Source organism: Akebia trifoliata, chromosome 1 (assembly GCF_017979445.1).
Source record: "Akebia trifoliata isolate Shusen 1 chromosome 1, ASM1797944v1, whole genome shotgun sequence".
Classification (NCBI taxonomy): domain Eukaryota; kingdom Viridiplantae; phylum Streptophyta; class Magnoliopsida; order Ranunculales; family Lardizabalaceae; genus Akebia; species Akebia trifoliata.
The window spans coordinates 32276360-32300011 of record NC_141375.1 but is presented as its reverse complement, the minus strand read 5'-3'; the positions used below and the strand labels follow the sequence as shown (position 1 = coordinate 32300011).

Genomic DNA, 23652 nt, shown 5'->3' with positions numbered 1-23652 from the left:
CACAAAAAAATTTAAAATTTTAAGTGTGTTAGTTTTCCCCACATTGAAAAATCCTGACTCCACCCCTGCCTACCACTACTTGTTGCCTTAGCCACCCCTACTACAAAAAAGAGAGTGAGTTTAGGGTATGTTTGATTGCACATGGAAAATAGGGTGGAAAATGACATTTTTCAAGTGTTTGATTGCACATGGAAATACAAATTCATTTTCCACCCTAATAAAAAAATCCACCCATATTTTCCATCTCCAAACCCCACTCATATTTTTTCTTCCCTACCACCACCACCACCATTACACTAACCTTGTCGTCGTCGTCATCGCCGTTGTCACTGTTGCCATCGTCGTCTCTGTCATCATCATCTCTAGCCACCTTCTCTCTCTCTCTCTCTTTCACTCTCTCACCTTCTTCGTCACCACCACGTTCTCCCCTCATCTTTCTCATCATCTTCTTCCTCACTTACCTCCGTCGCCGCCACCGTTGCCACCATCACCACCACATTCTCCAATCTTCTTCCTCACTTACTTCCACCGCCACTGTAGTCGTCGCCTCCGCCGCCACCGTCTCCGTTGCTGCCACTACCACCGCCGCCACATCCTCCCCCCTCTCTCTTCCTTTTCATCTTCTTCTTCCTCTCCCCCTCCTCCTCTTCTTCTTTTTTCTCATATTTTTTTCATGATTTTATCCAAGTAAAATCAAACAATGGAATTTGATTTTCCAACCTTACCTATTTTCCACAACTATTTTTCCATGGATTTCAAATTTCATAGAAAGTCACTTTCCATGCAATGAAACATGCCCTTAGTGGAAAAAAAAAGGGAAAAAAAAAAAAAGGAAGAAACTAAATCATTAATGTGGAATTTACGCACCTCCTCTCACTTAAGATTTCAGCATTGCTGTAGTTCAACTACTAATCCTCTGGTGGCTAACTTGTCCTTTTCCACAAATTCTTGAATTTGTTGTCTTAGTTTTGGGGTCGGATTTTGAAGGTCTAAGAAGCGAAGGGCAGTTAGGTGTGAGTTGTGTGATCCTCTTTAAATCAATGCAGTTATTGATAACAAAATGATCGAGGTTGGGTAATGATCCCTAATTGATTATTAATTCCCCCACTGGCCAAACCAATTCCATGAGTAGCAACAATTTGGCAAAACAAACCATATTACTCCCTTTGTAAGACCGCTTCAACAATTTGAGTATTTGAAGATTTGGTAGCTTCTCCTTCTTTGACATTGGATCTTCGATAGGTGATTCTCACATAAGGTGAGCTTGGTGAGGGTTGGTGGGAGTCCAGTAGGAACAACTTTCAATGGTGGAAATTGCTGGTTCTAATCGACTTCAATAATCATGTCAGTTGTTTCAATGTGACAAGGTTATTGCTCATGTGTGGACTCAGCATCATTCATATTATCTCTGAAGGTTAGAAGGATAGGCTATGTTGTGGTCGTGACGTAGGCAATCCAACATTAGATGATATTTCTGATTGTAACTAGTTTGAAAGCACATTATTATTATTATTATTATTGTTTGGAACTGTATAAACAATGAACTTGTGCAACAGTTTGGATCATCGGCTGGAGTATTTTTACTGGTTAGAATTGTTTCATACAAAATGTCTTCAATTATGAACAATCCAAATTTGTGCAATGAGCATAGGTCATTGACATATGACCAGAACAGATCATGCATACAATTTGGTGAAAAAGTAAAATCATTTTTAGATTAAATTGAATCTAATAAAATACAACATTGTCTTCTTAGAGTTACATGGACATTAAGGTTTGTTGAAATGATTCCCAAAGGAATATTGAACATTTCTATTGAAATCCAATTAAGTACTGTAAATCCACCTACCACATGGAGATTTCTGCCTTAATGTCCTTTAATCCCACGGTTATGGAACAGGAAATAACAGATAGTTCGCGAAAACTGAGGCAAGCCAACTTGATTTAACTACTGAACTAAAAGAGAGAAAAAAAAAGATAAAGAAAATAAAAGCCAACAGAAAACACTTCTTCCCTCATTAAATATCAGCCAATTGATGAAAAAACTCAATGCGCCACCAGATGCTTGAGGATGCCCATCCAATGGTCCCCCAACTCCCTTCTCCTCCACATGGCTAGTGACATGGCGAGTAACACTGGAGGTTGCATGTGAACAAATGGGAGGGGCTTCTTGGAAGTGACTTGACATGGAAGCCAGGTAGTTGGAGTGTTCCTCGACTATAGAGGTGGGGCTTGGGTTAGAAGGTCTGCCTAGAAGCAAGACACCCTGATTGCTTGTTGACCCAACCATCCCTTCTGATCATAATGGAAAAAACAGAGTGAGAAGCTACAAATTATACTTGAGAGATTTTTAGCCATTAAGCATCTATATGATATAAACTGAGGATAAAGTAGGAGAGATTAGCAAAAAGAATATCATCGTGGAACTTACTTGACACACGCGCTCACACCAACCATAACAACCTCTCAGTACGTTGATAATGTGTGCTCAACAACCACCTGCTGAGCAGTAAGCTGTGGCATTGCCTTCTCCAAATTCAAAGAAGGGCTGTCACGTACAACCAAACGATTTAATTTTTTCATTGCTCCTTCATTGATTATTAAATAACGTACTTTTGATCTCACAATATTCCAGAGTTGGAGTTGTGGAAATCCTTTAGGTGAACAAATCAGCCAACTCCCGTAGTATGCATCACCCACCAATTTGAGTATCTGAAGGTTTGGTAGCTTGCCCAACACGGGCATGGGATCTTGGCGTAGTGAAGTATCACATATGGTGATCTTGGTAAGGCTTTGTGGCAACCCACTTAGAATTCTCGTCGGTGGTTTGGAGGAGAGGGTTGTTCTTATCAACTTCAACGATTGAAGGTTCTTCAATATAATGAGATTATTGAACAAAGTTTCCATGTGGGGTTTTAAATCCCCACAAACTCCCAATTTTAAAAGATTGGGTACTTTGGAGAAGAGTTGGCTTGAACAACTGCTGGGACATATGGTGGACAGAGTCTGAAGGTACTCTAGCGAGGAGTCATTGTCATTTGATGGTTGGGGCAGACGAGTCTGGCCTTGGAAATGTATATGCCTTAAGTTTTTCATCTTCCAAATCTCGTCTGGGGCATTGGGGAGGCATCTCGATCTTATATCAAGAGTTTGAAGATTCCAAGCCTCGCATATGGAGGGAGGAATTTTTACGAGGGAAATTTCGCTACTCATCCTAAAGTACCTCAAATGAATCAGCTTTCCTGTCATTTCACCGCACAAAGCATTACCCGCCGTTGATGAATGTTCGATCCTCATCACTCTAAGAAATGGAAATTTTTTATAAATATCAACAAAACTATACTTATCATAAGCACCCGATCCCAAGGTATCTGATCTTCCAGTGAATATAAGGAGAGAGCGGACTTTTGCAGCAGCATAGGGGTTGCAAATGATGTGTACAGAGTGTCATAATTCCCAGCAAGTCGCAGATGATTTTTTGGGGTAGGAGAATTTATTTCAGGCCCATGAATCTGGAAAAATCTCTCTTTTTGAGCTTCAGAAATGCTTAGATCATGCAAAAGAACATGGATACGACACGTCTTCACCCCATAATCTGTCCTCCTAGTTGCCACTTGTATAAGGCTTTGATGAATTAGCTTCTCCAAGTATGTTTCTGCAGTATCTTCCAGTATTTCTCCATCAGTCACTTCTATAAATCCCTCTGCTATCCACAGTTGGATCAACTGTCTTGCTGGAATTTCATGATCTTTTGGGAACATACCAAAATATAGGAAACACGGCTTCAAGTAATAAGGCAGAGCATCATAGCTTAAAGCCAATCTATTTTGACACAGACTAGATTGCTCAGCAAGAAAAGTATCCACATGTTTGGCAACTTCTCTCCACTTGTTGAAGTTTGGCTCCTTTTCTGATAGTAAGCCCCCTAAAGCAACAACGGCTAGTGGCAGCCCACCACATTTTTCTGCCATCTGTCTTCCTACTTCTTCCAACTGTGGAGAGCAATTTTCACCTTGGAATGCTTTACTTCGGAATAGCTCCCAGCTTTCTTCCTCGTCTAGATAGCGTAGATAATGCGGAGGGCAGTTTGGTACTGGATTGGCTTGCATAGCGACTTCGTTATTGCGGGTCGTGATCATGATTCTGCTGCTTCCATTCCCCTGGTTAGGAAAAAATGAATTCAAGTCTTGCCAGACTTCAGGTATCCAGACGTCATCCATGACTACCAAGTATTTGCGGCCCGTCAAGCAGTTCTTGAGCACCTTTCCCAGCTCTTCCTCACTCATCATCTCCATATCTTCTGGGATTCTTATAAAGTGTTTTATGAGGCTCTGCAGAATCTTGGTTGGTTTATATTCTTGAGACACTGTCACCCATGCACGGCATTGGAAGCCATTCCTAATGCTTTGATGACTGTAAATCTTCTTGGCCAGAGTAGTCTTGCCTAAGCCACCCATTCCTACGATGGAAATGACGACACGTTCTGACTTCCCTCCAATAAGCTGCTCCAACAACGTATTTGCCTCATCCTTAAAGCCCACAATATTTGCCTCATCCACCAACGTATTTGCCTCATCCTTCAAGCCCACAATATTTGCCTCATCCTTCAACGTATTTGCCTCATCCTTAAAGCCCACAATATCCTCTTCCTTGATAACACGAGGCGGGTGCTCCTCTGATGCTTCTGAAGCCTTTTTTATTCCTATCCCAAACTTATCTTTATTAAAATAAAATTCTTCCATCCTCTTGTTTATGTCCACAATCTTTTGTGCAACTTTATGCCTCATTTTTATATTGTGAATGGTTCTAGAAGAGCCCCTATCTTGTGCAATGGAAATGACATATGTGTAGATAGTATCCTCGGCATCATAAGAAAGATCTCTGATATTGTTTAGGAATATCTTTGCATTTTCGTCGTCTCGGTATACCCGCTCACAGTCCATGATGATGGGATGCATTAGTTTGAGTTGATCACAGAGAGACTGCACCTCATCCTTCACTCCAAGAACCAAATCTGCTTCTTTTAGTAGCAGTTGGCTTAGGTCCTCCAAGAGAAAAGAGACAACACCAGTATTGGCCATCTCTGAGCCCAATCGATTTCGATCCATCTGTATACGAAGTTAATTTCAAGAAGCTTACTTCATAGTTGAATTTTAATTTTAAATTTGGGAGTTTGGTGGGAGTTCAGTAGCCATCCATTTTCAACACCTTGGATCAAGTCCAAAGTATATATATATATTGGGACAGTTCAAGCCTTCAAGAGACAACAATTGTGACAACCGTTTTTTGTAAATCACTTTTCATGGGGTTAGAAGTTTCGGAATAGGCCGATTTTTGGTGAGGATGATCTACTCACCAAATCAGCCCATTCCGAAACTTCTAACCCATACAAGACAAAAACCGTTGTCACCATTGTTGTCCCTTGAACCGTCCCGTATAGAGGGATGTGGTGTATGGATTGCCAATGTGGCAATCCATTTGAGCTCAACAAGTCATAGTAAGATTTCAAATCTTACTACGTAAGTGAAGTGATTTTCTAATTGTAAATGGTGGAGGTCTTTCTCATAGCCTATATTATCTTGTTCCCACCTACAAATGGGATTATTTATTCGGGGTCTGTTTGAATGTGGGGATTCAATTATTTTCAACGGAATGTACAAATAGATTCCTTGGAAAAATTGGTCAAGGAAAATAAAATGAATTTGAGCATTTGATTGCACCTAAAAACCTATAAAAAGAGTGGGGTTTTTATTGTAGTTTTTGTACTAGATGAGTTGGAGAGATTTTTTGCTCAGAGACTTTTTCGTCACAGTGCTCACAAGCTCTCCACTACGTGCCACGTCCGCGGACTCATGTGATTGGTTTTTGAGAAAAAACAATTTCATTGAACTGACTATATTTACTTAGATTTTGAGATGATTTAGCCCCAAAATTCCATAGCACAAATTTCTCGTGTCAACTAGGTAAAAATAAAGTCAATTACTTAACTTGTCTAGCGATTAGTACAGTTTTTCTAGGGATACCTTCTCTAAGGAATCCCTAGCATCTGAACAGAGCCTCTAAATACATTTCATATGGATACCTTTTCATCAGACCTCAAACATACGGCTGAGATAAGAGGGAAAGAGTCGTTCTAAACTGACTTCCTTGGACACTGCACTGATGTGGTAGTGTGCAGAAAATCATTGACCTCAAGATACAGTGCAAAAGAAATCAATGGTTTTCTATACACTACAACATCAGCGCAGTGTCCAACGCAGTAAATTTCAGCATTCAAAGAATACCTATGAATTGGTGTATAGATTTGCATTTACAATGTTGCGCCTCGCCATTCAAAATAGGATAGGTGGAGCCAGAATTTTGGATCATTCAACATGAGTTTACTAATTCTATGAAGGTGGAACTCACCTCACACTTAGCACCATCCATGTTGATTATGTGTGCTCTGTTGTATTTTTTGCAGCATGATGGTACTGATATGCATGGATGGAGCAATTGTACTCCATTTTCAGGCTCAAATAAAGATAGAGAGTAGCTTCTTTTCCGTTGGAGGGTTGCAGGGGGGCAGTGCCCCCCCTCCTATTAGGGGTCCAGGGGCAAAACCTCCAAGCCAAAGGGAAAAATCGTAGTTTTATGTTTGTAGGATGCTAATCCTAATTCATTAGGGTGACAGTTGTTTTCTATGGAAGAATGATTATAATTTTCTTTTTTGGGCTTTTGAACATGTATAACAAAATTGTAGTTGTGTCATACTCTTTGCCTAGATAGGAAAAAAAATAATAACAAAATTCGTGTGGATCTGTGGACATACCTTGATAAAGGGGAAACCATGAGGACCTATGGGCCATATGCTTGCATCTTTTATTTCTTTTTCTTCAACTATTGCTGATGTTATTTCTTGCCATCGTTCTATTACATTCTTGACATCCAACTGGGCAGACAGCCGCGAATCTTCTTCGTCGAAAGTACATAGAAAATCGCAATCACGGACAACCAAATGATTTATGTTTGGCATTGCTCCTTTCTCGAATATTAATGCACATAGTTTCGATCTCACAACTTGCAAGAATTGGAGTCGTTGAAATCCTTCTGCTGAACAAACCATCTGAATCCCAATGTATGTATTGCCCACCAATTTGAGGATCTGAAGGTATGGCAGCTTTCCTAACACCGGCATGGGATCTTGGCGGAGTGCAGTGTCGCGTAAGGTGAGCTTGGTAAGCATTGGTGGCAAATGATTTGGAATTCTTGTCAGTGATTCGGAAGAGAGGGTTCTTACCAACTTCAATGACTGAAGGTTCTTCGATAGCACGAGATTATCCAGTAAATCATAAATGTAGGATTCTAAATCTCCACAAACTCCCAATTTTAAAAGATTGGGTAGTTTGGAGAAGACTTGGCGTGTACAACTACTGGGACATATGGTAGACACAGTCTGGAGGTACACTAGTGAAGAGTCATGATCGTATCCTGATGATGAAGATGACCGCGGCTGAGGCAGACGAGTTTGGCCTTGAAAATACACATGTCTTAGTTTTTTCATCTTCCAAATCCCATCTAGTGCATTTGGGAAGTAAATTGATCTTATATCAAGAGTTTCAAGATTCCAGCTGTTGCATATGGATGGTGGAATTTTTATGCTAGTAGTTTTGCTGCTTATCCCAAAGTACTTCAAATAAATCATGTTTCCCATGTCATTGGGCAAAGGATTACCATCCGAACCTTCGATTCTCAGCACTCTAAGCAGTGGCAAATTTTTATAAATATCAAGGATTTTATAAGATTTCGATGTTGAAGAGGTATCTGAGCTTTCGGTGAAACAAAGGATAGAACGGACACTTGCAACAGCATAAGGGTAGCAAATAATGTCTACGAGACTCTCAAAATTCCCAGCAAGCCGCCAAGGATTACTTTGGTTAGGAGAACTCATTTCATGCCCATGAATCTGGAAAAATCTATCTTTTTTAGCTTCAGAAATGCATAGATCATGCAAAAGAACATGGATACTACACGTCTTCACCCCATTATCCGACCTCCTACTTGCCACTTGAATAAGGCTTCGAACAACTAGCTTCTCCAAGTATGTTTCTGCAGTCTCTTCCAGTGTTTCTCCCTCTTTCACTTGTATAAATCCCTCTGCTATCCACAGTTGGATCAACTGTCTTGCTGGAATTTCATGATCTTTCGGGAACATACCAAAATATAGGAAACACGGCTTCAAGTAATAAGGCAGAGCATCATAGCTTAAAGCCAATGTATTTTGACACAGATTTGGATACTTTGCAAGAAAAGTATACACATGTTCGGCAACTCTTGTCCACTCGTATGAGTTTAGCTCCCTCATTGATAGTATGCCCCCTAAAGCAACAATGGCTAGTGGCAGCCCACCACATTTTTCGGCCATCTGTCTTCCCATTTCTTCCCACTGTGGAATAGTGCAATTTTCGCCTGGGATTGGGAATGCCTTCTTTTGGAACAGCTCCCAGCTTTCTTCTTTGTCTAGATGCCGGAGATAGTGCGGAAGGCATCTTCGACCTGAATTGGCTTGCACCGCCACTTCGTTATCGCGGGTGGTGATGATGACTCTACTTCCATTCCCCTGGTTGGGAAAGAATGTACGGAAGTCTTCCCAGACTTGAGGTGTCCAGACATCATCCATGACTATCAAGTATTTCCAGCCTGTCAAGTAGTTTTTGAGCACCATTCCCAGATCTTCATTCCCCATCCTATCCATATCTTCTGTCATTGGTCTGAACTGCTTCAAGATGCTTAGCAGAACCTCGTTGCATCTATATTCTTTAGACACATATACCCATGCACAACTTTCGAACCCTTTCTTTATTTGTAAATCATTGTAAATCATCCCGGCAAGAGTAGTTTTACCCAGGCCTCCCATTCCTACAATGGAAATGATGGCGAGTTCTGCTGGCTGCCCTCCTCCTCCACTTCCGATCAGCCGCTCCACCAACGTCTTTGCCTCAGCCTTAAAGCCCACAACATTCTCGACAATATGATCCCCCCTGCGAAACCGGTGCTCTGCTTGATCTTGATCTGAAGCCTTCTCTGTTCCAATCCCCAACCTCTCTCTATTATGCAAAACATGTTCCATCTTCTCCAAGATATCCTTGATCCGACATGCAAAATAATGCTTCTTTTTCAGTTTGCCGAAGCAAAAGATCTTACAAAGTCCATCCCTCCTACTATCTTGTGTGGTGGAAATGACATATGTGTTAATAATATCCTCAGCATCAAAAGCTAAATCTCTGAGTTCGTTTAGGAGCATCTGTACAGGTTCTCTGAGTTGAGGTACCCGCTCACAGTCCCTGAAGAAGGCCTGCGTCATTTTCAGCCCATCAAAGAGGGACTTCATTTCATCCTTCACTTCAAGAATCAAATCTGTTTCGCTTAATAGCAGCTGGTTTAGTTTCTCCAAGGCTAAAGAGACAACAGCTTCGGCCATCTCAGCTCCAATAATCAAATCTGCTTCTTCGACAGATGTATGTATCTGCAGGAAAGTTTCAACTTTAATTTAGGGAATTGTTATTGCCACACCAATTGATAAAATTACATGTGTCACACCAATAAAATAGAATGTGCACATCATTTATTGAATAAAGAAACGGGCACACTGTTTTTTTATTATTACACACTAATGCTCTAAGACGAAAAAAACCAAATCTGAGATGGAAGTGAAAATTGTTGAAGTACTGTCAAGATGATGAAGCGAAAATCTCTGTATGTGACATCAAACCCTGTCAAGTCAACAAGCGGCTTTATAGTGAGACTCTCATCAATTTTATTTTTAACTAATAAAGCTACGAGAAACCGTGCGGATTTCATTGCATCTATTTTTCTCTTATATAATTCATCAAACACCTTTTATGCCTTTTAAATCAACATATATTCAAGTAAAAAAAATTACCCATAGATTCAAGTAAGTAACTACTTGAAGGAAAATGTTCAGCAACAAACATTTTGACAAAACATTTTTTAAAACATGGGTTAGAGGTTTTAGAATGGGCTGATTTTTGGTGAGGATGATCTCCACGGTGAGGAGATCATCATCATCAAAAATCAGCCCATTCCAAAACTTCTAACCCCATCAAAAATGGTTTACAAAAAATGGACGATCCACGATTTTTCAACTTGTAAAGTGGGGTTAGAAGTTTTGGAATGGGCTGATTTTTGATGAGAATGATCTCCTTACCGTAGAGATCATCCTCACCAAAAATCAGCCCATTCCAAAACCTCTAACCCATGTTTTGAAAAATGTTTTGCCAAAATGTTTGTTGCTGAACGGGACCCCTACTTGAATCTCTAGTGATTGAAATGAAAAATAAAAATATATATAAGTTATTTTTGCAAAAAAATACAAAACTACAAAACCATAAACCACACTCCCAAAATTCCAAAATACAACAGAGACATCGATGCTTGGAAACTCCATCACCTCTTTTACAGACTCTCACCATAGAAGGGCACATTGCGAGGTGAATTTTCGATTCCCTAACGACCTAGATCTTCCTGGAGATCCCTTCGCTGCCTCCACAACTAGTTTCAAAGAGATTGGACTTGAGGACGATCTCTTCTACATTTTTATGGACATTGAGAATCTTGGATTTGTTGGAAAATTTTTATTTTTAGAACGGGAGTAATTCAATGAAGGAAGAAAAATAACTTCTAGACTCGAATTTGATTCGATCTTTTTAAAAAAATATTTTTCCCTACTGATTGAACCACAGTACAAAAGGGATCAACGAACAAATGCCTTTAAGATACAAATAAGTCTACACTCTACTAAATCGGTTTATGTATAGTTTGATTTAGTCTAGAACACTCGAAAAAATAAGAAACTAATGATGCTTATAGCTTAAGTTTAGAGAAAGGAGAACACATAAATTTTCAGTGAAGAAATTTGAATTCTAATTGACTTTTTATATCTATTTTTGTGTATGTTGATCAAGAGTCATGATTTAATGTTTCTTGGTTTAATAACCGTTGGATTATTTTTGATTTGAGATCTAATGATCTAGATTGCACCTTATCGAAGGTATGTGTCTTATGCATTTTAATCAACACCTTTTAGTTGAATCTGTATGATCTAGTGGTTTTGATCGTGTCCAATCAGTTGCCATTTGATCTAACGGATTCGATCGTCCCTGATCGGATACAAATCATGAACCAATACACTTGATCGATTATGATCGGATACCAATTTGATCCAATGCATCGGATCATTTTTGATCGGGTACTAACTTGATCTAACGCACCTGATCGTTCTTGATCAGGTACTATATCGATACATCGTATCCGATCAGATACTAACTTGATTGTGCGGTGCTGATCGCACCCGATTCAACATACGTGACGGATCAACCACAATCGTTGGATGGTTTCGTATCCCAAAAATTTTAAGGCTCCCCAGCTCCTCGCGACGATGCATAAGTATAAAGTGCAAAGTGCGTCTCAAAGTTCTTAATCGCCCTTTCGCACGTGCGAGCCCTACCTCGAAGCACTGGATCAAAACCTTAAAGGTGTGACACAAATACAACTAACTATGTTGACTACTACTTATAAGGTATACCACTATCTTATTTTTGAGTAATGTGGGACTAACCTTATATACACAAAAACCTCAAAAATCTAACCTTAGAAAAAACAAATTAATAAACCACAAAACTTATTTTATTTTTGAAAATATTCAACAGGGTCTAAAATTAATTATTCTTATATTAGAGAAAATGAGACTATAGATCCACAGATCAACAATGGCACTAGCGTCGTTGGAGGGAATGATGGAGGAGGTGTTCCGAGAGAGAAAGAAAGAGAGAGAGAGAGAGAGAGTGCCTCATTCAACTTGTTTTTTTCTTGGTCGAAAGATGAGAAGATGACAGATTTACTCCTCACACCCCATATTGTTTGTTGGGGATTTTAAATTTGTGTGGCGATAGTATCTCTCTTAATTTAAGGGACAATGAATGTAAGGGACTTTTTATTGAGATTATGTACCCATTAGTCCCTTTGAAAAGAATACGGATCATTTAAGTCCCACTTAATAAAATATTCACCTATTTAAGATATTTTGGAGATTTTTAGAAAAAATCTAAAATACCCTTTTAACAATTTTACAAAGTTTTTTAATTTAAAAATACACTTAGTCAAATAAAAATTTTGAGCAATTTATTTGGATTTTTGAGAAAAAAAATTTAAATATTATTAATTTTTAAAATATATTTATAAATTCAATATAATTTTATTTGACTCATTTAAGTAAACTTGCTTATTCTTTAGTTGAATTAATTTGATGAACATTCAAGTCGAGTTTTGAAATAATGTTTTAATTATTTAAAATTATTTATATTTTTTAATAAATCTAATATACATAAGATCAAATTAATTTGATGATAACCATACTAATCGTCATCATCTATGTGAGTTAACAGTCACTAGTTTTGGAAAGAGAAACCAATGATGTATATATATATATATATATATATATATATATATATATATATATATATATATATCATTTTGGCCAACATTTTAGCCAACCATTTTTGTCCTACATGGGTTAGAAGTTTTGGAATGAGCTGATTTTTGGTGAGGATGATCTCTACAATGAGGAGATCATCCTCACAAAAAATCAGCCCATTCCAAAACTTCTAGCCTCATGTTTATAAGTTGAAAAATAGTGGACCGTCCATTTTTTGTAAATCATTTTTTATGTGGTTAGAAGTTTTGGAATGGGCTGATTTTTGGTGAGGATGATCTCTACGGTGAGGAGATCATCCTCATCAAAAATCAGCCCATTCCAAAACTTCTAACCCATGTTTTAAAAAATATTTTGCCAAAATGTTTGGTGCTAAACATTTCCCATATATATATATATATATATATAGGGGGCGTTCAATGGCCAACTTTTTGGCAAAACATTTTTCAAAACATAAGTTAGAAGTTTTGGAATGGGGTGATTTTTGGTGAGAATGATCTCTATGGTAAGGAGATCATCATCACCAAAAATCAGCCCATTCCAAAACTTCTAACCCCATCAAAAATAGTTTACAAAAAATGGACGGTCCACGATTTTTCAGCTTGTAAACATGGGTTAGAAGTTTTGGAATGAGCTGATTTTTGGTGAGGATGATCTCCTCACCGTAGAGATCATCCTCACCAAAAATCAGCCCATTCCAAAACCTCTAACCCATGTTTTGAAAATGTTTTGCCAAAAAGTTTGCCATTGAACGCTACCATATATATATTCAAAACATGGGTTAGAGGTTTTGGAATGGGCTGATTTTTGGTGAGGATGATCTCTACGGTAAGGAGATCATCATCACCAAAAATCAGCCCATTCCAAAACTATTAACCCCATCAAATATAGTTTACAAAAAATGGACGGTCCACGATTTTTCAGCTTGTAAACATGGGTTAGAAGTTTTGGAATGGGCTGATTTTTGGTGAGGATGATCTCCTCACCGTAGAGATCATCCTCACCAAAAATCAGCCCATTCCAAAACCTCTAACCCATGTTTTGAAAAATGTTTTGCCAAAAAGTTTGCCATTGAACGCTACCATATATATATTCAAAACATGGGTTAGAGGTTTTGGAATGGGCTGATTTTGGGTGAGGATGATCTCTACGGTGAGGAGATCATCATCACCAAAAATCAGCCCATTCCAAAACTTCTAACCCCATCAAAAACAGTTTACAAAAAATGGACGGTCCACGATTTTTCAGCTTGTAAACATGGGTTAGAAGTTTTGGAATGGGCTGATTTTTGGTGAGGATGATCTCCTCACTGTAGAGATCATCCTCACCAAAAATCAACCCATTCCAAAACCTCTAACCCATGTTTTGAAAAATGTTTTCTCAAAAAGTTTGCCATTGAACGCTACCATATATATATATAGGGGGGCGTTCAATGGCCAACTTTTTAGCAAACTTTTTGGCAAAACATTTTTCAAAACATGAGTTAGAGGTTTTGGAATGGGCTGATATTTGATGAGGATGATCTCTACGGTGAGGAGATTATCCTCACCAAAAATCAGCCCATTCCAAAACTTCTAACCCATGTTTACAAGTTGAAAAATCGTGGATCGTCCATTTTTTGTAAACTGTTTTTGATGGGGTTAGAAGTTTTGAAATGGGTTGATTTTTGGTGAGGATGATCTCCTCACCGTAGAGATCATCCTCACCAAAAATCAGCCCATTCCAAAACCTCTAACTCATGTTTTGAAAAATGTTTTGCCAAAAAGTTTGCCCTTGAACGCTACCCATATATATATATATATATATATATGGGAAATGTTCAGCACCCTAAGTTTTACCACACACTTTAACAAACGTTTTTTGTCCTACATGGGTTATAAGTTTTGGAATGGGCTGATTTTTGGTGAGGATGATCTCTATGATTAGAAGATCATCCTCCCCAAAAATCAGCCCATTCCGAAATGTTTAGCCCCATGTTTACACGTTGAAAAATCGTGGACCGTCCATTTTTTGTAAACCATTTTCGATGGGGTTAGAAGTTTTGGAATGAGCTGATTTTTGGTGAGGATGATCTCCTCACCATAGAGATCATCCTCACCAAAAATCAGCCCACTCCAAAACTTCTAACCCATGTAAGACAAAACACGTTTGTTAAAGTGTGTGGTAAAACTTAGGGTGCTGAACGGGACCCTATATATATATATAGGGGACGGTTCGAGGGACGTGTTAGAAAACATATGAGAAGCCTATGTTTCTCGTGCGTTAGATATTGAGAAAACAACGGTTGAGATCTACACTTATAATTAAAAGAAACTTTACAGCTGTCCAAATTAAAATTTAAGTTTTAGAATTTTAGAGAAAACTCCCTCGTTTTATTTTTTTTAAAAACAAACTTACTGTTTCAATTGACATCATCTCTCTCTCTCAACAGAGAACCCAACCCTTCGTCTCAATAGAACGACTGAAAATCATCTCTCTTCTCTCTCGATCGACTGAACTCTCTCTCTCTCTCTCTCTCTCTCTCTCGAGTCTTGATAGAAAACCCAACCCATTCATCTCGACAGAAAACCCAAAGAGGGGCTGTGTGGGATAGCCATGGAAGAGACAAATTATTTATAAATTTTCACAAAGTAAATCATAAGGATTAACTGTGACAGTTCTGCTAAAGAGGGGCTGTGTGGGATAGCCATGGAGGCATTTTTTTTTCATCAAGTGCTCTCCTAAAGGATCGTCTTCCTCGTAAGGACGAACTCTAAACATTCAATGCATTTCTCATAAATTTGTAACAGATTTGATGCTTTTAGTTCATAATACATCACGTATTTGATTTGTTATACTGGAAATAAAGATTTAAAAAATAGTTCAACTATGATAAAATTCAGTGAATGAGTGGGTTTTTAAAGAGGGTTTTCTAGGCTGTCAATGGTTTAGATCAGTCCCAAAATCCAATCCATCCTGATCTAATTGCTCAGAATCCAGATCAAGGATTTGGGTTTCCAAAAAGTTTCCCATTTGATAGCTAATCAAACTGAATTTGGATAAAAAATATATGTATGTACAGGTCAAAGCTTTGGAGAAGAGAGACTAAAAATGAAAGAGTAAACGTGATGTTTTGTTTTTAATTTTATTTTTAATTTTTTTTTAAATAAAAACTTTTAGAGGGATGAAGACCGAATTATACTGAAATATGCTGTCATTCAGTCATATCGTCCAAACCAGCTGTAAAGTCTCTTTTAATTACAAGTGTAGATCTCAACCGTTGTTTTCTCAATATCTAACGCACGAGAAACATAGGCTTCTGATATGTTTTCTAACACGTCCCTCGAACCGTCCCCATATATATATATATATATATATATATATATATATATATATATATAATATATATATATATATATATATCCAACAGTTTGGCAAACACATTTTTCAAAACATAGGTTAGAGGTCTTGGAATGGGCTGATTTTTGGTGAGGATGATCTCTACAGTGAGGAGATCATCATCACCAAAAATCAGCCCATTCCAAAACTTCTAACCCCATCAAAAATGATTTACAAAAATGGACGGTTCACGATTTTTCAACTTGTAAACTGGGGCTAGAAGTTTTGGAATGAGCTGATTTTTGGTGAGGATGATCTCCTCACCGTAGAGATCATCCTCACCAAAAATCAGCCCATTCCAAGAACTCTAACCCATGTTTTAAAAAAGTGTTTGCCAAAATGTTTGCCAAACTGTTGGCCATTGAACGAGACCCTACATATATATATATATATATATATATATATATATATATATATATATATATATATATATATGGGTCCCGTTCGGCACCCTAAGTTTTACCACACACTTTAACAAACGCGTTTTGTCTTACATGGGTTAGAAGTTTCGGAATGAGCTGATTTTTGGTGAGGATGATCTCTATGGTGAGGAGATCATCCTCACCAAAAATCAGCTCATTCCAAAACTTCTAACCCCATCAAAATTGATTTACAAAAAATGGACGGTCCACAATTTTTCAACGTGTAAACATGGGGCTAAACATTTCGGAATGGGCTGATTTTTGGGGAGGATGATCTTCTAATCATAGAGATCATCCTCACCAAAAATCAGCTCATTCCAAAACTTCTAACCCATGTAGGACAAAAAACGTTTGTTAAAGTGTGTGGTAAAACTTAGGGTGCTGAACATTTCCCTATATATATATATATATAGGGTCCCGTTCAGCAACAAACATTTTGGCAAAACATTTTTCAAAACATGGGTTACAGGTTTTGGAATGGGCTGATTTTTGGTGAGGATGATCTCTACGGTGAGGAGATCATCCTCACCAAAAATCAGCCCATTCCAAAACTTCTAGCCCCATGTTTACAAGTTGAAAAATCGTGAACCGTCCATTTTTTATAAACCATTTTTGATGGGGTTAGAAATTTTGGAATGGGTTTGATTTTTGGTGATGATGATCTCCTCATCGTAGAGATCATCCTCACCAAAAATCAGCCAATTCCAAAATCTCTAACCCATGTTTTGAAAAATGTTTTGCTGAACATTTCCCATATATATATATATATATATATATATATATATATATATATATATATATATATATATATTTAGGTATTTTTTTTTAATGTTATATAAGAGATGACTAAAGTCAAAGGTCATGTCATTAATTTTAAAACATAGGATTACTTCAAATATTCTCAAATAAACACGTTTCTTTAAACTTAAAAATTCGTTGAAAGGGTAATTGCAATATTTTCGCTTTAAAAATCCTTTTTAGACTAATATTTGATAAAATGGGTATTAAAAAGTCTATATTTTTTCAGAAAGGACTTTTTGGTACATATTTTAAAAAAAATAAGTCTTTGGGGTCATTGTCCCCTAATTTAATCTAATAATTACTTTCAACTCTTCAAAAACCGGATTAATAATCGAACCAAAATTTTATTTAATTGGTTGGACCTCAATTTAACCGCTTGAGGTTTAATTTGATCATATTAAATATATACTTATATCCTTTGAGGGGGGGCGTTCAAAGGATATAAGTAAAAACATATGTAAGAATAATTATTTTTCCAAATATGGGTTAAAAATTTCGGATTGAGCTGCTTTTTAGTGTGGATGATCCCTATGATGAGAAGATCATCCTCACAAAAAATCAGTTAAATCTGAAATTTCTAAATCCATCAAAAGTGATTTACAGATTATTGGTTAAAAATCGAGGTCTACATTCTAAATCACTTTGATGGCATTGAAATAAAGAAGGCTACAGACCAATGTCGAGCACCGCATAAAGTAAGCCAAGCTCATAACATAATTGGCATATGAAATAGATCCCATATATTTGCGATATATAGAAACTTAAAAACTGCTTATTTAATTAAGCACATAACCTATTGCATTCAAAGATAATTAATTATTCTCGATAACCACTCTCTAGGCTACTGTGATGGGTACATTGCAACTGCTTTGAACTCTATAAAAAATAATAAAAAATTAAAAAAAAAAAAGTTGTGATAAAATGATTCACCAGGTGGCATACTTAATCGACTCATTGGTGTGGACAAGTTCAAAACGTATGCCTTGGTATACACGATTGATGTTCCCCATAAAAAATCTCTCGACGGAGCTGTGTATCCCGAGGTGGAATGATCTACGGTTTCCAAACTTGTCCACGTCAGTGAATCGATTGAGTATGCCACCTAACGAGTCATTTTATTAGGATTCAAATTTTTTTTTGGAATTATACAATTAGCCAATGAACAAAGATTATAAATGATATTCAGACCAAAATAAATAATTTGCATCGATAAAATAAATATAGAGAATGGGTCCAACTACATAACATACATCCCCATAATTTGGTTCAAAAAACCTTAATAAGCAAAGCCATAACCACCTAATCCAAATACAAGTGAGAACGCTCTAGGACCAAGTGGGTATAGAAAGAGAAGTCAATGGTTATCTAGAATGAATAAATGGTTAATCATATTTTAATGCAATAGTTTAATCATAAATGGTTAATCATATTTTAATGCAATAATTTAATCATAAATGATTAATCCAAACACGAGAGAACGCTCGAGGACCAAGTGGGCATAGAAAAAGAAGTCAATGGTTATCTAGAATTAATAAATGATTAATCATATTTTAATGCAATAGTTTATAGGGAAACTTACTGAAAGGACCCTCGTTGAATTTTCGAGTTTTTTCTGATTAAAATACATGGAAAGATCGATTAAAAACTTGAGGTAACGATTTATTTAAATGATTTCAATCCAAAAGAATCATTATTGATCGATTTTCACCCAAAAATTTAGAAGAAAGATGAGGGCAATTGACCATTTAGAAAGAAAAATTTTAGTAAATGTTCTGCCAAACAACCGCTTAAAACTTAGGAACCATTTAGAAAGAAGTCCCTCCACGAGAGTCCTTTAAGTAATTTTCCCTAGTTTATAGCTTAAGTACTATTGGACAACTTTAAATGATAATTTAAATGGTAAATTACCATTTCGTGGCCAACTTTTAACGAATGTACGATTTCGGCTCACTACTCATTTTAATTACCAAAACGTGATTGTGCAAAATCGCAGATTTTTCAAGTGACGAGATCACAGGTTTGAAGTGATAAACTCGTTGCTTTTCCCCCCAAAGTGACAATCTCGCGAAAAGTAGCAAAACATGTGAGAAAGTCACCTGAAACCTATGAAATTGGCACTTAAAAACCTCTCATAGCGTAACCGTACACATTTTGGTACTTAAAATGAATAGTGAGCTGGAATCGTAAATTTGTCAAAAGTTGATCACATTTTTATAAATATTCCTAATTGAAACGAATTGTGTTTCCAAGAATTGTTTTCCTTAATTCTAAAACTGTAGAATGCAATACCGAAGAAAAAAAAAAGATGGCAATGGAAAAACAAATTTGAATTGCATTTTTATGGGAGTCATTATCTATGTCAATTATTTTCTCCATACCCATTTAAACTTCGTACCAATTGGAGAGGCAAGTGATACCCAGATCGTCTCTTCTCTGATCTACCATTACTACTGATTAAAAGAATTTACCTTGATCTGATCAGATGAGACATCCCATTAATCTCTCTGTTTTAAATAAACCATTCCTACGGCCTCACTATTTGGTTCTTCTAGCAACAAATGGACTTCTATAGATTCTGACTTTCAACGTTAGTAACTCATATATATGCTCATAATCAAAATTTATTGATTATACGGCCCAAGGCATAACTGAAACATGTATATTTTGATTTTTCTTGATTGTTTCCAATTTATGTCATCATATATATACATTGCTAGATCTAGGGCTTTGAAAACACAAGTGGGGATTATCTCAAACATTTAATAGATGGCCAAAGTTATTAATAAAAAAAGAGACTGTCATCAATGGATAGGTATCTGATCGGATAATGTTATATCAGAATTCGAATCTGAAAAAAAATAGTGATATCCGAATTCGAATTCGAATCTGATCAGATATCACTAACCAATATTCGAATTTGCATCCGAATGAATTATATCGAATATCCGATATTATCCGATTCGAATTCAATTTGTGATATCCAATATTATTCAATTTGAGTTCGATTGCAAAATTGTATAAAAATCCGATTGCAAGAAAAGTGTAATTTAAGGGAAAATCAAGGGTTTTTGGGTTGAGATTGGAGATGGGAGAGAGAAGAAGAAGTAACCTCAAGCAAAATTTACCCGTGGCAAAGAGTACGTCCCCGTTTAGCAGAGATGAAACACACAGCCCCTCTTTAGCAAAGATGTCACGGTGCATCCTTTGTGAAAATTTATCATAAATTTGTCTCCTTCTTCTGCGTTACTTTTTTTTTTTTGCTTCATCTCATTGATTTGGTTTGAGCGAACAATGGAGAGTGGAGAAGAGGGTTCGATCGGATTTGTATATAAAAGACGAAGAGTGGAGAATATGCTTCGCTGAGAGTGTGAGAGAGAGAAAGAGAGAAAAAAAAAAAAGAGAAAAGAGGGTTCATTCGGATCTCTATGCAAAGGAAGAAGCTTTGGAGAAGAGAGCCGAAGTTTTGGAGAAGAGATTGATCAGAAATGAGAGAGTGAAAGAAAGTATGTTTTGTTTCTGAGTTTAGTTTTTGTTTTTTTTTAAATAAAATTTTTTAGAGGGATGAAGACCGAAATATACTAAAATTTGTAGTCATTCAGTCTCAATCGTGTGAATCAGTTGGAAAGTGTCTTTTAATTGCATGCGTAGATAACCACCGTTCGTGTGTGTGCAAGATCCGTCGTATAATAAGTGAAAGACAAATAAATGTCTTTAACTTTTGAAAAGAGGAAAACAGCTGTTTAGCATATATATATATATATATATATATATATATAGGGTCGGGTTCCTGCAACACACATTGCGACACACGTATAGACAACGTGTTTGTCTTATATGGGCAAAAATGTTTGGAATGAGTTGATTTTTTGTGAGGATGATCTCTGTGACGAGGAGATCATCCTGGCAAAAAATCATCCCATTCCAAAACTTGTAACCTCATCAAAATTGATTTACAAAAATTGGACGGTCTATAATTTTTCAACAAAAATTGGATGGTCTAGAAGTTCCATAATGAGCTGATTTTTGGCAAGGATGATCTCCTCACCACAGAGATCATCCTCACAAAAAATCAGCCCATTCCAAACATTTTTGCCCATATAAGACAAAACACGTTGTCTATATGTGTGTAGAAATGGTTGTCGTTTGAACCTGACCCATATATATATATATATTAGAATTTGCAATATCCGAATTCGTATCCGAAACTAATTTGAATCCTAAAATAACATCCGAATTCGAATTCAATATTCAAAAATTTCAGATAATACCCGATTTTTCAGATTCGAATTTGAATTTGGATTCGGATTTCGACTATCCATTGACAGCCCAAAAGAGTAAAGTCCAAACAGCTTACCTGCTTAACCTATACTCTTACCACAAATTTTTCTCCAACTAATAAGCCGTTCTAAGTTTTACTATACAAGTGACATCCTGCCATTGATTACTAGGAATTAAAAACTTCATTTTAGAGATACGTTTTCTTCGAAATCCTTAGCATCTCAAACGTCTGCTTGATCAACAAATTTCTATGCTAGAAAGTCTGATCCAACCTTTCCTGTTGCTATCTCACTCTCCATCTTCCAAGGTTCTACACAGTTTTTGATCAATTGTGTTGACTACTTGTATGTTAATGTGCCGAGTATTGATGGTATATATGTAATTTGAATTATTTATTTGATATAGCTTGAATTAGTGAACATGTTTAAACAGAAATTTTTATTGGAACTATCAACCAACCACAACAGAAAAACAAAACAAAACAAAAAACACAAAAATGATTCGAAAGAGATTTCCCAATGGTTACCAAGTAATAGTTAATCTTTCATTCAAGTCAATTGCAAATGCAAATGATTTGTAATGTACTAAGCAGGGCCTTAGTACAAATTACAAAACACAGATCATGATTTGACAGTAGTTTTTTAAGAGGGAAAAGTAGCTAATAGAGGAATTGAAAAAACACGACGTGGGTACAACTCACCCATACAATGGCCTACCACCAAGGGTAGATTTACAGTGGGAGCAATGGGGCACTTGCCCCCACAAGAACTTTTAAAACTTATAGGATCAATAGGCTAATGCGACGAATATCAATGGTGAAAAACAAAATCCATCTCTATTGCCCCCACAAAAATATGTAAAATTTTCAAGTGTCCCCACATAGACAAAATCCATTGCCTCCACCCCTGCCTACCACCACTTGCTGCCTTAGCCACCCCTACTATGAAAGAGAGGGTGAGTTTAGTGCCCTTGAAGAGTAAGGGAAACCAAAAATTTGTAATACCGCTTCAACAATTTGAGGATCTGAAGATTTGGTAGATTCTCGTACTTTGACATTGGATCTTTTGATAGTTGATTTTCACATAAGATGAGCTTGATGAGGAAGAACTTTCAATGGTGGAAATTGATGGTTCTAATCAATGGTGACAAGGTTATTGGACAGAGCCTCTTGGTAGGAGCTTAAGTCACATCGAGATTGGGTAGCTTGGAGAAGATTTGGTGGGTACAACTGCTGGGATATATGGTGGATAGGGTCTGACGGTTCTCTAACCATGTCGACACATCATAATCTGATGGTGATGAAGAAGATTGAGGCTCTTGGGGGCCACAAAACTCATCTCCCGCATCAACTTGGCCATGCAATCTTAAATCAAGGGTTTGAAGATTCCTGGCATTGCACATGGAGAATGGAAATTTTTTTTGATTGTTTACCTCACCCTGTCCCGAATTACCACACATGAATCATTTTCCCTCCTTCATCAGGAATACAATTTATAAAAGAAGGCTTGATCATCAAAAATCAAGTAATGGACAATTTTCATAGACAAATTTATCCAAGTCTGATGGTTTGAAACAAATAAAAGAGCGGGCTTGTGCAACATAAAGATTTCTTAAAAATGTAGCATGGAGAGTAAGATTATTCCCAGTAACAATTTTATTTGGTGTGGTTAAGACTTAAGATAATGTTTGTTTATTTAGTTTAACCACATTTCCCCCTTTCAAAGGGAAAATGATTTAGTGTGTGAGGCTTAGGTTCGTTTCTCATGCATGAGACATTCAATGCTGTGCTTGTGGACATATGCACAACTTTAGGTCATCCTTGCAAGTCCTCTGGAAGGAGTGACATTTACTCTCATTCTCTCAAATGCAGAAAATCCTCATAGACTACATTCTCTTATAACTACATGTCTTAGTAGGTATCACATTGATCCATGCCAATTATTTTCAGTTTCACAAGATGCAGTACTTGGAGTTGAGGAAACCCACCAATTGAGTAACTAATCACACATGGGCATGTAATGAGTTCTTTAATTTTGGATCTAAATGTTAAACAGTTCCTGTAGTGTTGGCATTGGTCACCCTTAGCTTTGGTCTCTTAAGGTTAGCTTTGTCATGTTAGGAAAGTTATTTATATCTAGGTACATCACCTAAAACCATCACTCTAGTAATTCCTAGGTTTCATAAAACAGTGTCCAATGTTAGGAGGAAAAGTGGCCTGGGTATGTTATGGTCAGAAAGAATGTAAGTATGGAGCAGAAAGCTTGAAGATTATACGATTCAGTG

At 36.9% G+C, this 23652-nt stretch overlaps 2 protein-coding genes across 3 annotated transcripts; both read right to left on the bottom strand.

Annotated features, from left to right (window-relative positions):
- Positions 1-2466: 2466 nt before the first annotated feature.
- On the bottom strand, positions 2467-3297 carry LOC147411827 (putative disease resistance protein At1g59780). The gene has a single exon (XM_086432460.1). The coding sequence runs from the start codon at positions 3295-3297 to the stop codon at positions 2467-2469; it is 831 nt and encodes a 276-aa protein (XP_086288586.1).
- LOC147411826 (putative disease resistance RPP13-like protein 3) lies at positions 3153-20579 on the bottom strand. Of its 2 annotated transcripts, none has more exons than XM_086452850.1 (3): positions 20201-20579; positions 6812-9505; positions 3153-5108 (listed from the first exon to the last, which is right to left on the bottom strand). In XM_086452850.1, the coding sequence occupies exons 2-3, from the start codon at positions 9458-9460 to the stop codon at positions 3297-3299; spliced, it is 4461 nt and encodes a 1486-aa protein (XP_086308976.1). In that variant the 5' UTR covers positions 9461-9505; positions 20201-20579; the 3' UTR covers positions 3153-3296. The 2 variants fall into 2 exon arrangements, with proteins under 2 accessions (XP_086308976.1, XP_086308969.1); XM_086452843.1 differs by having other exon boundaries at positions 20217-20579.
- Positions 20580-23652: the final 3073 nt, after the last annotated feature.